The 15,367-nt window shown below is 42.4% G+C and overlaps 1 protein-coding gene across 9 annotated transcripts in view; it reads right to left on the bottom strand.

The window, feature by feature from the left end:
* LOC110528799 (ATP-binding cassette sub-family C member 4) overlaps positions 1–6,852 on the bottom strand; it is a 42,875-nt gene extending 36,023 nt beyond the window's left edge. For 3 of the 9 annotated variants that reach the window (XR_016497090.1, XR_016497091.1, XM_036982830.2), the window contains exon 1: positions 6,417–6,852. Coding sequence is in view for 1 of the 9 variants with exons in the window: in XM_036982830.2 (XP_036838725.2) it covers positions 6,417–6,490 (74 nt within the window). In the remaining 8 variants the exon portion in view is untranslated. Of the gene's footprint in view, positions 1–5,791; positions 6,016–6,416 lie in introns of those variants that run through there. The other 6 variants (XR_016497092.1, XR_016497093.1, XR_016497094.1 and 3 more) reach the window with 4 other exon arrangements.
* Positions 6,853–15,367: the final 8,515 nt, after the last annotated feature.

Here is a 15,367-nt window from a genome sequence, read left to right as displayed (position 1 = left end):
CAATTAACCTTTTAAAATTATAAACTTGAATTAGCTAACACAATGTGCCATTGGAACACAGGAGTAATGGTTGCTGATAACGGGCCTATATAGATATTCCATTATTATTATTTTTAATAAAGCAGTTTCCAGCTACAATAGTCATTTACAACATTAAATGTCTACACTGTATTTCTGATCAATTCAAAGTTATTTTAAAATGAAAAAAAAAAAGTGCTTTTCTTTTAAAAACCAGGACATTTCTAAGTGACCCCAAACTTTTGAACAGTAGTGAACGATCAACCTTTTGGCAGGTACAGTTGAAGTCGGAAGTTTACATACACCTTAGCCAAATACATTTAAACTCAGTTTTTCACAATTCCTGACATTTAATCCTAGTAAAAATTCCCTGTTTTAGGTCAGTTAGGATCACCACTTCTAAATTGTTTAACTTGGGTCAAATGTTTCAGGTAGCCTTCCACAAGCTTCCCACAATATGTTGGGTGAATTGTGGCCCATTCCTCCTGACAGAGCTAGTGTAACTGAGTCAGGTTTGTAGGCCTCCTTGCTCACACACGCTTTTTCCGTTCTGCCCACAAATTTTATATAGGATTGAGGTCAGGGCTTTGTGATGGCCACTCCAATACTTTGACTTCGTTGTCCTTAAGCTATTTTGCCACAACTTTGGAAGTATGCTTGGGGTCATTGTCCATTTGGAAGACCCATTTGGGACCAAGCTTAAACTTCCTGTCTGATGTCTTGAGATATTGCTTAAATATATCCACATAAAATCCAACAACATGATGGTGCAAACCCTGTGCTTCAGGGTTGGGATGGTGGTCTTCAGTTTGCAAGCCTCCCCCTTTTTCCTCCAAACATAACGATGGTCATTATGGCCAAACAGTTCCATTTTTGATTCATCAGACTAGAGGACATTTCTCCAAAAAGTACGATCTTTGTCCCCATGTGCAGTTGCAAGCCGTAGTCTGGATTTTTTTTATGGCGGTTTTGGAGCAGTGGCTTCTTCCTTGCTGAGCGGCCTTTCAGGTAATGTCGATATAGGACTCGTTTACGGTGGATATAGATACTTTTGTACCCGTTTCCTCCAGCATCTTCACAAGGTCCTTTGTTGTTGTTCTGGGATTGATTTGCACTTTTCGCACCAAAGAACATTAATCTCTAGGAGACAAAACACATCTCCTTCCTGAGCGGTATGATGGCTGCGTAGTCCCATGGTGTTTATACTTGCATACTATTGTTTGTACAGATGAATGTGGTACCTTCAGGCATTTGGAAATTGCTCCCAATGCTGAAGGTAGGCCTTGAAATACATCCACAGTTACAACTGCAATTGACTCAAATGCTGTAAATTAGACTTTCAGAAGCTTCTAAAGCCATGACATAATTAGCTGGAATTTTCCAAGCTGTTTAAAGGCAAAGTCAACATAGTGTATGTAAACTTCTGACCCACTGGAATTGTGATACAGTGAATTATAAGTGAAATAATCTGTCTGTAAACAATTGTTGGAAAAATGACTTGTCATGCACAAAGTAAATGTCCTAACCGACTTGCTAAAACTATAGTTTGTTAACAAGACATTTCTGGAGTGGTTGAAAAACAAGTTTTAATGACTCCAACCTAAATGTATGTAAACTTCAACTGTATCTGGCTCCATACACACTTTCTACATTGTAAATTATTTTCCATATAACGTATAGGTTGTGTTCGTAAATTCAATCTGGAGTGCCAGAGTGCTCTCGTAAACTCAGTGTTTAGCTTTCGGGGGCTTCAGAGCGCAGACTGGACGCTTTGACCGAGGCATAGGGTTCATCCGAGCGTTCTGACCTCACATCGGCCGTCAAACACCCAAGTTAGCTGGCTAACGCGTTGGCTAGCTTGCTAGCTAGCTACTGCAACATCCAAAGTTGTTTAGCGATCTTGTGTTTATAAGGACTGTCAGGGCGTTCGTATTCTTCAGTTTAACTTTACTCCTAAATTTGCTGGCATTATAGTTCACATGGCATTTCACTCCTACTGTCTGGCTACTGTAAAACATCGAACCCCACAGTACGAATACACGGGCTGGATTATGACATGTTCACTACGTTACATCCCTCCCTTATTTCAAAATAAAGAAACTTAAGTTATCACTACTGGTCGGTATAAAATTCATTTGGGATATAACATTAAGGTTAACTATTTCACAGTTTTTGAACTTGATTAATTACATCTCTTCAATGAGATCTTGAAGGTCTTCCATTGGTTCTCATAGGGTATCGAGGGTTTGGATCTGGGTTTTCATCTGGTTGTTCAGCGTCCTGTGGACAAGTTTTCAGTTCCGTGAGGGTTTGCGCAGTAGTTTCCCCTGAAAACTGTAGAGATGTTGTTTCCAAGGTCTTCCTTCAGAGTTTGTCGCTGTGACAGTTTTCTTGTGTTCTCATGAAGCGTTTCGCTTCGGATTTAGCTCTCGGGCCAGTAAGATGTTATCTTTCTAGGTTTAAATCCAAGGTAGTGGCTGAAATCTGTGAAGGACTATCAATTGAAAGGAGGTCCATTGTAAAAACAGACAATCTTGGGTACTCCAAAGTAGGAGAAAACTTTGTCAAGCTTGGGAAGGACAGAAGTGGCTGATGTGGACCTAACGATTTCAACTTCCGGATACCTTGAGTAATCGTCAACAACTACAAGTAGGTAGTCACCCGATGGGAAAGGCCCGCAGAAATCGACTGATACTTCTAGTCATGGACCTTTTGGTAGTTTCGACATAGACAGTGGTTCCATATGATTTTCTACAGTGGCAGCTTGACATGGAATGCAGTGCTGAATTGCTTTTTTCCACCATGTCATCTATGCCTGGAAACCACACCTTCTCTCTCAGTAGGTGTTTTGTTTTCACAATACCTAGGATGTCCTAGATTGATTGCTTTTTTTGGAGAGAGATTGGAAGAACGAGCCGTGTTCCTCTCAGGATGACATTTGCTGGTGCGTTGATTAGTTAGTTCATGTCTCATGCGAAAGAGTGCTTTTAATGTTTGGAAATCAGCTTCTTGTGTGTCACATGGTGAATCTTGCCAGGTTCCTGTGGAAAATAGGCACATCACCTTCTGTAGAGCTGAGTATCTTTGTTACTTCTTGCACCTCTTCTAGAGTCATCGCTTTGGGAACTGTGTTGTCAATGATAAAAGTTCACATATTCCTCTGCCATGCGAGAGGTTCTTTGTGGGGTTTCTCCTGCGATGGGATGTCTTGACATGTACTCGGCAGGGTTGTCTTTACTGGCTTTGTACTTAACAGTGTAGCTGTATGGTTGTAGTCTCAGTCTCCATCACTCAAGTCATGCTGGGGGTGTGGGTGTTGAAGATAAGCTCTAGTGGTTTATGGTCTATGAAGTGAGCTCCATAGAGATACAAGTGAAAGTGTTTGAATGCCCAGATGATCACCAGAACTTCTCTCTCGGTTTGTGAGTAGCGCTGTTCAACCTCAGAGCGCTCGGCAGGTATAGTCAATGATATGGGCGTCTATCACTTGTAGGGTTGTTTCGACATGGTATGGCACCTAAACCAACTGGGCTGGCGTCAACTAACAGTGTCAACCTCTTGGCTGGGTCAAAGTAGGCTGTCGTCTTGTGCTGCATCAGACAGCTTCTTCATTTTTTCCATCGCAGACTGGTGCTGTGGTCCCCATGACAAGGTGTGATCTTTTCTTGTGAGCTCACAAAGAGGCTGTGCGGTTGTTGCAAAGTCTGGTATGAACAGTTAACAGTATTGCCTCATACCCAGATGACTGCGAACTTCCGAGGCATTTTGAGGTGCTGGCAGATTCTATATGGCTTTGATTTTCTTTGGATCCTCTGAAATGCCTTTCTCAGAGAAAACATGGCTGTTAACACTCGTGTCGTTTTGCTGCATTCACATTTTTCTTTGTTCCGCGTGAGATCTTTCGCAATCTCTGAAACACAGCTTTAAGACTCTGTGTGTTCATCTTGAGATCTGGGAATGCCTTGCAGCACTTGCTGTATGTATTGCATTTTGAAACACCGCGGCAGCTGAATTTAGGCCAGAGTTCAGTCTGGTGTATCTCAAAAGGCCAGTATGTGTAGTGAAGGTTGTGAGTCTGGATGTAACTCAAGCTGGTGGTATCCAGCATTAAGATCTAGCTTGGAGAACACCACTGCTCCATTCAGATCATGGATCAGGTCGTCAACCGTTGGTGTGATGTGTCGTTCACGTTGAATTGCTGTGTTCAGAAGGTGCATGTCGACACAGACAAACTTTATCAGGCGTCTTGGGTTTTGGTGTGACCACTATAGGGGCTACCCATGGCGTTGGCCTGCTGATTTTTTTCAATGTCTTGGCTTTTAAGTGTGTCAAGCTCTTGTTGAACTTTTTCGCTCATGTGAAAAGGAATCCTCCTTTGGTTGCACTGTGTCATCAATGTGCAGCTTCACTTGAAAGTCAGTTGTCCGATACCTTGGAAGAGGTCCTGGTATTCATTGGTAAACTGGCTTATGAATTAATCATCAGCTGGTTCAGTTGGGGTGGATAGTGGGTTGATTATTTTCAGAAGTCCAAGGTCTGTTGCTGTCTGACAGCTAAGTAGTGAACCAGAGTCACCTTTGATTACATAGAAAGTGGTATCCACCGTCTTAGTCTTGGAGAGGACTGGTGCTGTGAATTTTCTTCTGTGGAAATGGTTCAGATGAGCCATAAGCAAAGATGTTTGCCTTAACGTTGTTGATGAAAGAAAAAAAAACAGGCTAACACTTGCTCCCAAATCACTAATAACATCCACAGTTGTGTTCATAATGGTAACTTGGATGTGTGGTTGCGACAGTTTGTGTAGTGTACACACAACAGACACATAATCATCCAAGCTTGGTGAGGTGTTTTGTTTTTCTGTCTTGTCATCATGTGACTGCACTTTATGTTACGTTTCGGACGCCATTGGGTTAGTTTATCAGCAAATGGAGGAGTGGACTCTGGTTTGATCTACAACATTTTTGAAAGTGATTCAACTTTCCACATTCTTCACATCTTTCCCCCCCTGCAGGGCAGTTTGTTTGTCTTCCATCACGTGGCACATTCTTCACATCTTTCCCCCCCTGCAGGGCAGTTTGTTTGTCTTCCATCATGTGGGAATTTCTGCCCACAGTTATTGCATGTTCTGTTTTGATGTTTGTCACTTTCATAGCCCTGGCTTTTGTAATGTTTTTTATTTTGTACAGTGCGCACTGAAAGTAATTTTTGTGATTTTGATTGAGCATTGTCAATGCCTGCAGCTTGTTTATCCGACATTTCTTGTGCCCTGCCTGCATCAAGTAGCTGTTGGAGAGCCATTGTACCATCCTTTAGCGCCATCAAGCGGAGGCGCGCGGAACTGCAGCTTAGTATTATCTGTGACTTGATTTCCATATCAACGTTCGCAAACTCGCATATGTATGCTAATTGCCCCAATCTTGTGTGGTAAGCATCCATGGTTTCGTTTTCATTTTGTCAGAACGTAGGTTTCATATTCTGTGTTGACTTTTGGACAGAAATATGCAATGAGCTGGGCTACAGCTGTGTCATAGCAATCAGCTGCTGCGGTATCTTGCAATGTGTCAAATATATCGTACACATCCGACCCGTCATAGTGTAACAGTAATGCCCTTTTCTGTATGTTATCCGCGATGTCTAATGCCACTAGAAAATTGTTGAATCTGTTGATCCATTTTTTCGACCTCGAGCCGACTGAACTGGGTTCTGTGTGCACATCATGGTATTGTAATGTACAATGTTAACTAGGCTGTTGTTGCTATCTGCGTTTACTCACACAGGCACGTAGTTCGTCTTGTAAATTGCATTCGCCTCTTGTGCGTTTCACTCGTCGCCAATTGTAACATCCACAGTTGTTTAGATGTCTTATGTTTAAAAGAACGGATGTCCGGGCGTTCATATACTTTAGTTTAACTTTACTCCAAAATGTGCTGGCATTATAGTTTACATGGCATATCACTCCTACTGTCTGGCTCCTGTAAAACATGGAACTGGAATCCCACAGTACGAATACACGGACTGGATTGTGGCATAATGTTCACTACATTACAGCTACTTCCAGACCCAAATAAGAAGAGACCTCTGACCATTTTACTCGCCCTAGCAGAGCTGGTTAGGCTGTTTTTATGTTACCCATATCATTGGTGACTGTGCTACTGGCAACAATTTAATCACGTTTTTTTTGGCCTACGTTTACTGACACCAGCCATAGTCAACCGGTGTTGAGCGTTCGTAAATTCCTCAGTTGTTCTGAACTCTGGCACACTCAGACAAGAGTGCTCTGAAATTGTGAGTAAATAGCCAGAGCGAATTTACGAACGCACCCTTAATAGCCAGCCATATTACTAACTAGCTACTTTTAAAAGATCGAGCTACAGTGTTAACTGTAAACAAGTACTTACCAGAAAAACACCCGTGAAAAGAAATTGGCTGTTGTTGATGGATTAAATTTCACGTCTTTCTTCAGTTGTTCCATTTTTCAATGACACCACGCCAAAATGTGTAAATAAATACGAGGAGGAGTCTACTGTGTCCAGTCGAATTCACCATTCATTTTCTGTGTTCAGAGTTCACTCAAACATCATTTTAACCTGTGTTTTACTATTGACAATTACAGCTGATTTCGGGATTGTATATTGATTTACTATACTTACTATAAATAAGTAATCTGATGTATTTGTTTCAGTCTCTGAATTTTTTAATCAAACTTTTCGCCACCAGCTCCTGATATAAGGCCATATAACAAAAGGTCTCCTGAATTAGTCTTGTGGCCCGAGCTGGTTTCCCCACTTAGGTATAGTAAGAACGGGTTTCCCTGGCTAAACCAGTGGTGTGTATTCATCGCATGAGGTTGGTGGCACCTTAATTGGGGAGAACTGTCTCATGTTAATGACTGAAGCGGAATGAGTGGGATGGCATAAACACGCACTTGGCCCAAGCTAGTTGTCCCCGGTTTTCCTGCCGAGGTATAATAAGAACTGGTTTCCCTGGCTAAACCAGTGGCAGGTATTCATCACACGAGGTTGGTGGCACCTTAATTGGAGAGGACGGGCTCATGTTAATGACTGGAGCATAATAGGTGGAATGGTATCAAATACATCAAACAAATGGTTTCCATGTGTTTGATGCCATTCCATTGGTTCCGTTCCAGCCATTATTATGAGCTGTTCTCCCCTCAGTGGCCTTCACTATTCATGGATGCCAAGGAAACCAGGCTTCCCCCCCAAAAAGACAAAAACATATACAATAATTTATTTTGTCTCTGTGTTTCATAATTTTCCTTGTATCTCAATGGAGAAAGCATCCAAGTGAGCAAAATATATCTCCTCTGTCTCAGTATGTGTAGCCCATCTGATGCTGTCTGGCCAAAAAGGGTATGACATTGTTGCTGCCCATAGCATTGAATGTAAGGAAAGCCAGCAAGCATTTGGCCTCCCTTGATACCAAATAAAATAATAGGCAATCAGCGCTGAGCTAAACTGTGTGAGCTCAACTGTGAATGGTCCTGGCATACCAAAACAAAAGCCTGTTTGTATTTGGCTTCACACCAATCACATCAAAAGCAAAACATAATTTACAGAAACTTGAATTGTTGCATCGTGTAGTGTCGTTGTTCTCCAGTGGCTAGCTAGCTAGCTAAAATCGCCTCGTTCCTAAGTTATCCATTGATGGAGATTTGGGCAGGTTTTACTTAAATCTCCATACTGGCCAATGATTACAATGACGATTCTAATCCAAACATACATTCATACATTGTGCCCCTGGCCTGAGAGGATGGAAGTTCAATATGTAGCTAGATGTAGTAGGTTAATATAAACTGGCCTGGCGCATCGTTGCCCTTGACAGTAAGTTAGGCTAGCGAGCAAACATTTTAGCCAGGTAGCCTAGGACAACAAAAAGGAAAAGTGTTTAGGTCTACTGTATGACAGTCATTGACCGTTTCATCAACATGAAGGATGTTATTGACCGTTTCATCAACATGAAGGATGTCATTGACCGTTTCATCAACATGAAGGATGTTATTGACCGTTTCATCAACATGAAGGATGTCATTGACCGTTTCATCAACATGAAGGATGTTATTGACCGTTTCATCAACATGAAGGATGTCATTGACCGTTTCATCAACATGAAGGATGTTATTGACCGTTTCATCAACATGAAGGATGTCATTGACCTTTTCATCAACATGAAGGATGTTATTGACCGTTTCATCAACATGAAGGATGTTATTGACCGTTTCATCAACATGAAGGATGTCATTGACCGTTTCGCTACAAGTAGGGTGAGCCATGTTTTTTCTACTTCACACACACACACACACACACACACACACAGTAATCAATACTATAGACAGTCACATCATATTTAGCTTACGTTGATTGGAATAAATTGTTTTTGGTATCTTTTAGTTGTCACTGTATTAGACTAAGCATGGGTGATTTGATGATACTGAAATGTTAAAGTTGAAATGGTGCTGGAATAGTGGAAGCAGCTCCTGTTTTCTTTTCAACTTGTGGTAAGTCTGTGGTTCTAAATCAATAGTTGTTTAGTAATCCGAAAATGACGGAAACATTAACTTCCTTGATCATGCTGTAGGTCATGCTACCCTCGGGTGGCAGGGTAGCCTAGTGGTTAGAGCGTTGGGCTAGTAACCGAAATGTTGCAAGTTCACTCCGTTCCAGCCATTATTATGAGCTGTCTTCCCCTCAACGGCCTCCACTGATGTAACTGTTTGTTACATGTAATATGCTTTGTCGCTCTCGTTTTTGTGATGAAACAAAGGTGTGGTTAAATGTATTTCTGCCACTGTCTTATTGTCTCGGCATTAGGCCTACATATCACACTATATATCACAGTAGCAAGGCATATGAACTAACAGGTTATAGAGCAAACAACACAATTAGTCCTTTTTTTCCTGGATTGGCTTCCCAAGGGATTTTACTCACGCACCGCTACTGGGCTAAACTAGCTGGCTAGCTGAAGTATGCTTGTTTTCATCCTCATTGCGAATCTTCATAAATACTGCACCCTCAACTTCAAAACTAATTTGTTAGTTATATAAACATGTAACTAAGACATTCGCTGGAAAGCAACTGAAATGATGTATTGTTTTATTAAAGTCATGACTGGTTCGAGATATCTGTCGTAAGACGACGGTGGAGAAGGATATCATTGCTACTTAACGCGGATCCAAGTTCAGTTTTGAGATCCAACGGCGCCATTAGCGTAGGGTTAGCTGGGTGTTTCTGACTGGTCTCGGAACTGTGACAACGGGAAGCTTTACCCGCTTGGCTTGATGGGATATTTTGTGATTTTGCCAACAGCAATGTTCAGTATGTACATAGTCTTGTACCCTTAACCTTTTTTCAACTGACTATCGTATTTGTTGATTAATCACTCTTTATTAATATAATGAGAAATCCAGGAATGTCACAAGAAAACTGGAGAAAATAACAACTCTACAGATTGCAATGAGTACAATGAATGGCTAAATGACTTCCTTAAAATTAACTTAAGGCTAGGGGGCAGTATCCTGAATTTTCAGCTGACTGAGGTGCCCAAAGTAAACTGTCTGTTACTCAGGCCCAGAGGATAGGATATGCATATAATTGGTAGCATTGGATAGAAAACACGCAGAAGTTTTGAAAACTGTTAAAATGATGTCTGTGTGTATAACAGAACTGATTTGACTGTTGAAAACCTGAGGAAAATCCATCCGAAATTTTTTTTTTTTGGCGGTCACAGGCCTTTTCAATGCAAGCCTATGGGATATACAAAATAGCTCCCAGATTGCAGTTCCTATGGCTTCCTATGGCTTCCACTAGATGTCAACAGTTTTATACAGGTTTTCAGGCTTGTTTCTTGAAAAACGAACAAGTAGTTGTAGGTTATCCAAGATGTTCTCATCAGGAAAGGTAGGCTTTTGGCATGCGTGAATGAGGGCGCGCTATTCATTATTTCCCTTTTCTATTGAACACCGCTCTTTCCGTCTGAAATATTATAATTAATTTACATATTAGGGTACCTGAGGATTGATTAGAAACATTGTTTGACTTGTTTGGACAAAGTTTACCGGTAGATGTTTGGATTTCTTTTTATGCATGTTGAAGGAATGGATTACTGAAATCAATGGTGCCAACTAAACATACTTTTTGGATATAAAGAAGGACTTTATCGAACAAAACAAACATTCATTGTGTATCTGGGACCCTTGGGATTGCAAACAGAGGAAGATCTTCAAAAGGTAAGTGATTTATTTTATCGCCATTTGTGATTTTTGTAAAGCCTGTGCTGGTTGAATAAGTATTTTGATGTGGGGCGCTGTTCTGAAATCTGACAAAGGGGTTGGATTAACAAGTTAAGCTTTTAAATTATTTAAGACACTTGTATGTTCATGAATGTTCAATACTATGATTTTGTAACTTGAATTTGGCGCGCTCCAATTTCACAAGATGTTGTCAAATTTGATCCCGCTAGCGGGATCTGATCCCTTAGAGGTTTTCATTTTAACAGGCAGTTCTCTTTAGTTTTTGTAACGTGTCGCCAAATGACCCATGGGAACTTCTTCCTGCGATGTGATTGAGACGCTAAATACCAACAATGTTTACAGTCACTGTCAGAAATTAAAACCGAGAACATTGACATCTCGACTCACTCCTCTCACGAATCACCGCCCAATAAACGCCATCGCTCATCCTGGGCACAAATCTCAATGCACTGAGATGCCAAGGAGATTAATTACAGTCGTATTGCAACCATTGTCTGCCCTCGTGCACATCATGGCCAGCCTTCCTCCGCCGGTACCAAACCCAACCTCTGAACGGAGCGTGGTTGTAGAATCGGGTGACACTTTCCCACTATTATGACAGAGACTACGTGCACTCTTTTTCATTCTTTTTTATTTCAAGTTCTCATTTGCAACTGCGACCTGGCCAAGATAAAGCGAAGCAATTCGACACATACAACAACACAGAGTTACACATGGAATAAACAAAACATACAGTCAATAATACAGTAGAACAAAATAAAATAAAAAGTCTATATACAGTGTGTGCAAATGAGGTAAGTTAAGGAAATAAATAGGCCATGGTGGAGAAGTAATTACAATATAGCAATTAAACACTGGAATGGTAGATCGGCAGAAGATGAATGTGCAGGTAGAGATACTGGGGTGCAAAGGAGCAAAATAAAAATAAAAATACCAGTATGGGGATGAGGTAGGTAGATAGTACATCTGTAAACAGCACATCTGTAAACAGCCCATCTATCTATGTACAGGTGCAGTGATCTGTAAGCTGCTCTGACAGCTAGTGCTTAAAGCTAGTGAGGGAGATGTGAGTCTCCAGCTTCAGAGATTTTTGCAGTTTGTTCCAGTCATGGGCAGCAGAGAACTGGAAGGAAAGATGACCAAAGGAAGAATTGGCTTTGGGGGTGACCAGTGAGATATACCTGCTGGAGCGCGTGCTATGAGTGGGTGCTGCTATGGTGACCAGTGAGTTGAGATAAGGCGGGGCTTTACCTAGCAGAGACTTGTAGATAACCTGTAGCCAGTGGGTTTGGCGACGAGTATGAAGCGAGGGCCAACCAACGAGAGCTTACAGGTCGCAGTGGTGGGTAGTGTATGGGGCTTTGGTGACAAAACGGATGGCACTGTGATAGACTGCATCCAGTTTGTTGAGTAGAGTGTTAGAGGCTATTTTATAGATGACATCACCGAAGTCAAGGATCGGTAGGATGGTCAGTTTTACGAGGGTATGTTTGGCAGCATGGCTGCGATTCTAGATTTAAGCCGATTCTAGATTTAATTTTGGACTAAAGATGCTTAATGTGAGTCTGGAAGGAGAGTTTACAGTCTAACCAGACACCCAGGTATTTGTAGTTGTCCACGTATTCTAAGTCAGAGCCGTCCAGAGTAGTGATGCTGGACGGGCGAGCAGGTGCGGGCAGTGATCGATTAAATAGCATGCATTTAGTTTTACTTGCGTTTAAGAGCAGTTGGAGGCCACGGAAGGAGAGTTGTATGGCATTAAAGCTCGTCTGGAGGTTAGTTAACACAGTGTCCAAGGAGGGGCCAGAAGTATACAGAATGGTGTCGTCTGCGTAGAGGTGGATCAGAGAATCAGCAAGAGCAACATCATTGATGTATACTGAAAAGAGAGTCGGCCCGAGAATTGAACCCTGTGGCACACCCATAGAGACTGTCGGAGGTCCGGACAACAGGCCCTCCGATTTGACACATTGAACTCTTTCAGTAGTTGGTAAAAGTTGTTGGTAAACCAGGCGAGGCAATCATTTGAGAAACCAAGGCTGTCAAGTCTGCCAATAAGAATGTTGTGATTGACAGAGTCGAAAGCCTTGGCCAGGTCGATGAATACGTCTGCACAGTAATGTCTCTTATCGATGGCGGTTATGATGTCGTTTAGAACCTTGAGCGTGGCTGAGGTGCACCCATGACCAGCTCTGAAACCAGATTGCATAGCGGAGAAACCTTAGAAAGACAGGGTAGGATAGATATAGGTCTGTATCAGTTTGAGTCTAGAGTGTCACCCCCTTTGGAGAGGGGGATGACCGCGGCAGCTTTCCAATCTTTGGGAATCTCAGACGATACGAAAGAGAGGTTGAACAGGCTAGTAATAGGGGTTGCAACAATTTCGGCAGATAATTTTAGAAAGAGGGGGTCCAGATTGTCTAGCCCGGCTGATTTGTAGGGGTCCAGATTTTGCAGCTCTTTCAGAACATCAGCTATCTGGATTTGGGTAAAGGAGAAATGGTGGGGGATTTGGCGGGGTGCTGTGGAGGGTGCCGGGCAGTTGACCGGGGTAGGGGTAGCCATGTGGAAAGCATGGCCAGCCGTAGAAAAATGCTTATTGAAATTCTCAATTATAGTGGATCTATCGGTGATGATGGGTGATGACGACTGATGATGATGATGATGACTAATGATGATGCTATGAACCACAGCTCTAGCGTCGACCAGTCCCAGCCTGCCGGCTTGGCAGTGACCGTCGACTAGAAAATATCCTTGTCTGAAATCTTTGAGTGTGTGCAAGGAGGAACCTCAGTGTGTAGCATACACCTACTGCCGTGGCATCCTCATCCAAGTTTGATAAATTCAGTTCTTCAAAGACGGAGACATCCATCCCGTTGTTCAAATACTTTGTACGTGAGCTCCAATGTACTTTGACCATGCCAAATGACAGAACCCTAGCCATGCCAAGCCTTGCGAATTTCCATCGAATTTCCTGTCGCCGTCGCTGCAGGAGTCGCCCTTCACGCCGTCGCTGCCGGAGTCGCCCTTCACGCCGTCGCTGCCGGAGTCGCCCTTCACGTCGTCGCTGCCGGAGTCGCCCTTCACGCCGTCGCTGCCGGAGTCGCCCTTCACGCCGTCGCTGCCGGAGTCGCCCTTCACGCCGTCGCTGCCGGAGTCGCCCTTCACGCCGTCGCCCTTCACGCCGTCGCGTGGGGTCCACATCCCACCTCAGAGCCGCCAATGCGGACAGATGCCCACCCAGACCCTTCCCTATGGGTTTAGGTGTTGCAGCTGGAGTCCGCACCTTTGGGGGGTTGGTACTGTCATGCCCTGACCGTCAATTGCTTTGTATGTTTCTAGTTTTAGTTTGGTCAGGGTGTGATGTGGGTGGGTATTCTATATTTTGTTCTTTGTTTGTATTTCTATGTGTTTGGCCTGGTATGGTTCCCAATCAGAGGCAGCTGTCAATCGTTGTCTCTGATTGGGAACCTTACTTAGGCAGCCTGATTTCACCCTTGAGTTGTGGGTAGTTGTTTTCTGTCTTTGTGTGTCTGCACCAGACAGAACTGTTTAGTTTGTTCTGCTTTGTTGTTTTTTGTTCTAGTGTTCAGTTTCTTTATTAAATTTACCTTGAACATGTACCACGCTGCACCTTGGTCCTCTTCACCTTCTTCCACCTACGACAACCGTTACATGTCCGGAAGGACCTGTATAGAACCAAACACGATGCTACAGTATGGAGAGAGACAGAAATTGTATAATTTATGCTGCTGCTCTTGCTTTTCACGAGAGTGGCACGTGTAGCTTGTTGTTGGCCAATCGTAAGTGTTGTGACTTTACCTTCATTAATCTGATGACTGTTATTTATTTAATCCACTAGCTATGTTTAATTATTACCCGATTCAATTAATTGTATAACAATTAACTCATTAGAATTTGGGGCACCACGGAAGAAGATGTTTAGAGTTACCATCTCCCGAATTAAACTCTATAAGGTCTTTACCTATAGCATCCATAAAACATATTGATCATAACCTCTTATCAATTCTCATTCTGACCTTTTTGGATCTGCAAGAACCCCAGCCTTGAGCATTATTCAGTACTTCACAAATTGGTTTGATCATTTATTTACTAGCTTACTAAATAAGTGTGAATACACACTTACATGAGACAAGGGTCCCTAGTGGCTGACAAAATATAATGGCTAATTACACAGAGTTGGAGAAAAAGAGACACATTCTATAACTATTCTCACATTAATCATATACCTTGCACCCAAACCACCGCCCGCTTGGAATAAGAAATAATGAATGTATTTTCGTGTGAAATGCCTTTGTTCATGGTTAATCTCAGTCGGAACCAAGCCTTCTCTGAAAGTTGTTGTGGTGGGATCTCCTGTTGGTGTAAGGCTCTGATTGTCCACAAGAGGTCATAATGTCCCTCTTCTAAATTGTCTGTCGTTTAAATGATTCCCATTGATGATGAGCATAGTAGGAAAGCCTCACTTAGATTCGCTTTTCTCGATATCTGACTTAAGACAGCTAATCAACTGTACCAGTGATTTGTCTGAGGTGAGCTTCTCCTCTCTTCCTCCTCGTGTTGGCATTCAGGATTCGGACCAAGATGGACATGAGCTGCAGCTCTTAGTCTCTCTGAAGGAAGGTGAGTTAATTTATTCACCCCGTGTTGAGGTTCAAAGCGTCAACCATTTCAAAGCATGTAGCTCTCCTCCTCACGTTTCCTGGTCTAAAGGTTGATTTCGTCACCAAGGCTTTTTATGCACTCTGGCCAAAGGGGGCGTTCTGTCATGCTGACACGATCTCTGAGCTCACTCGGGCGTGGATAGTTACTGTGCATAGTTTATAGGAAAAACAATTATCTCATTAGAAAACAAAAATCACAGTCCTATCTTAACATAGGATTGTTAAGACATTGCCATTTTTAATGACATCACAAAATAGACATTAGTTTTCCATAGACCATCTCTCATCATTCCACACAATCAGATGTTAGAAAAATTGTTCCAGTGTTCACTTTTTGGACGTTAGAGTTTTGGGCGTTCCTTTGGTTGATACTAAAGGGTAGAGAGAGAGACTCCCT

This window comes from Oncorhynchus mykiss, chromosome 7 (genome assembly GCF_057628025.1).
Source record: "Oncorhynchus mykiss isolate SJ-2025 chromosome 7, ASM5762802v1, whole genome shotgun sequence".
In the NCBI taxonomy this organism is placed as follows: Eukaryota; Metazoa; Chordata; class Actinopteri; order Salmoniformes; family Salmonidae; genus Oncorhynchus; species Oncorhynchus mykiss.
This window is presented reverse-complemented; position numbering and strand designations above follow the sequence as displayed.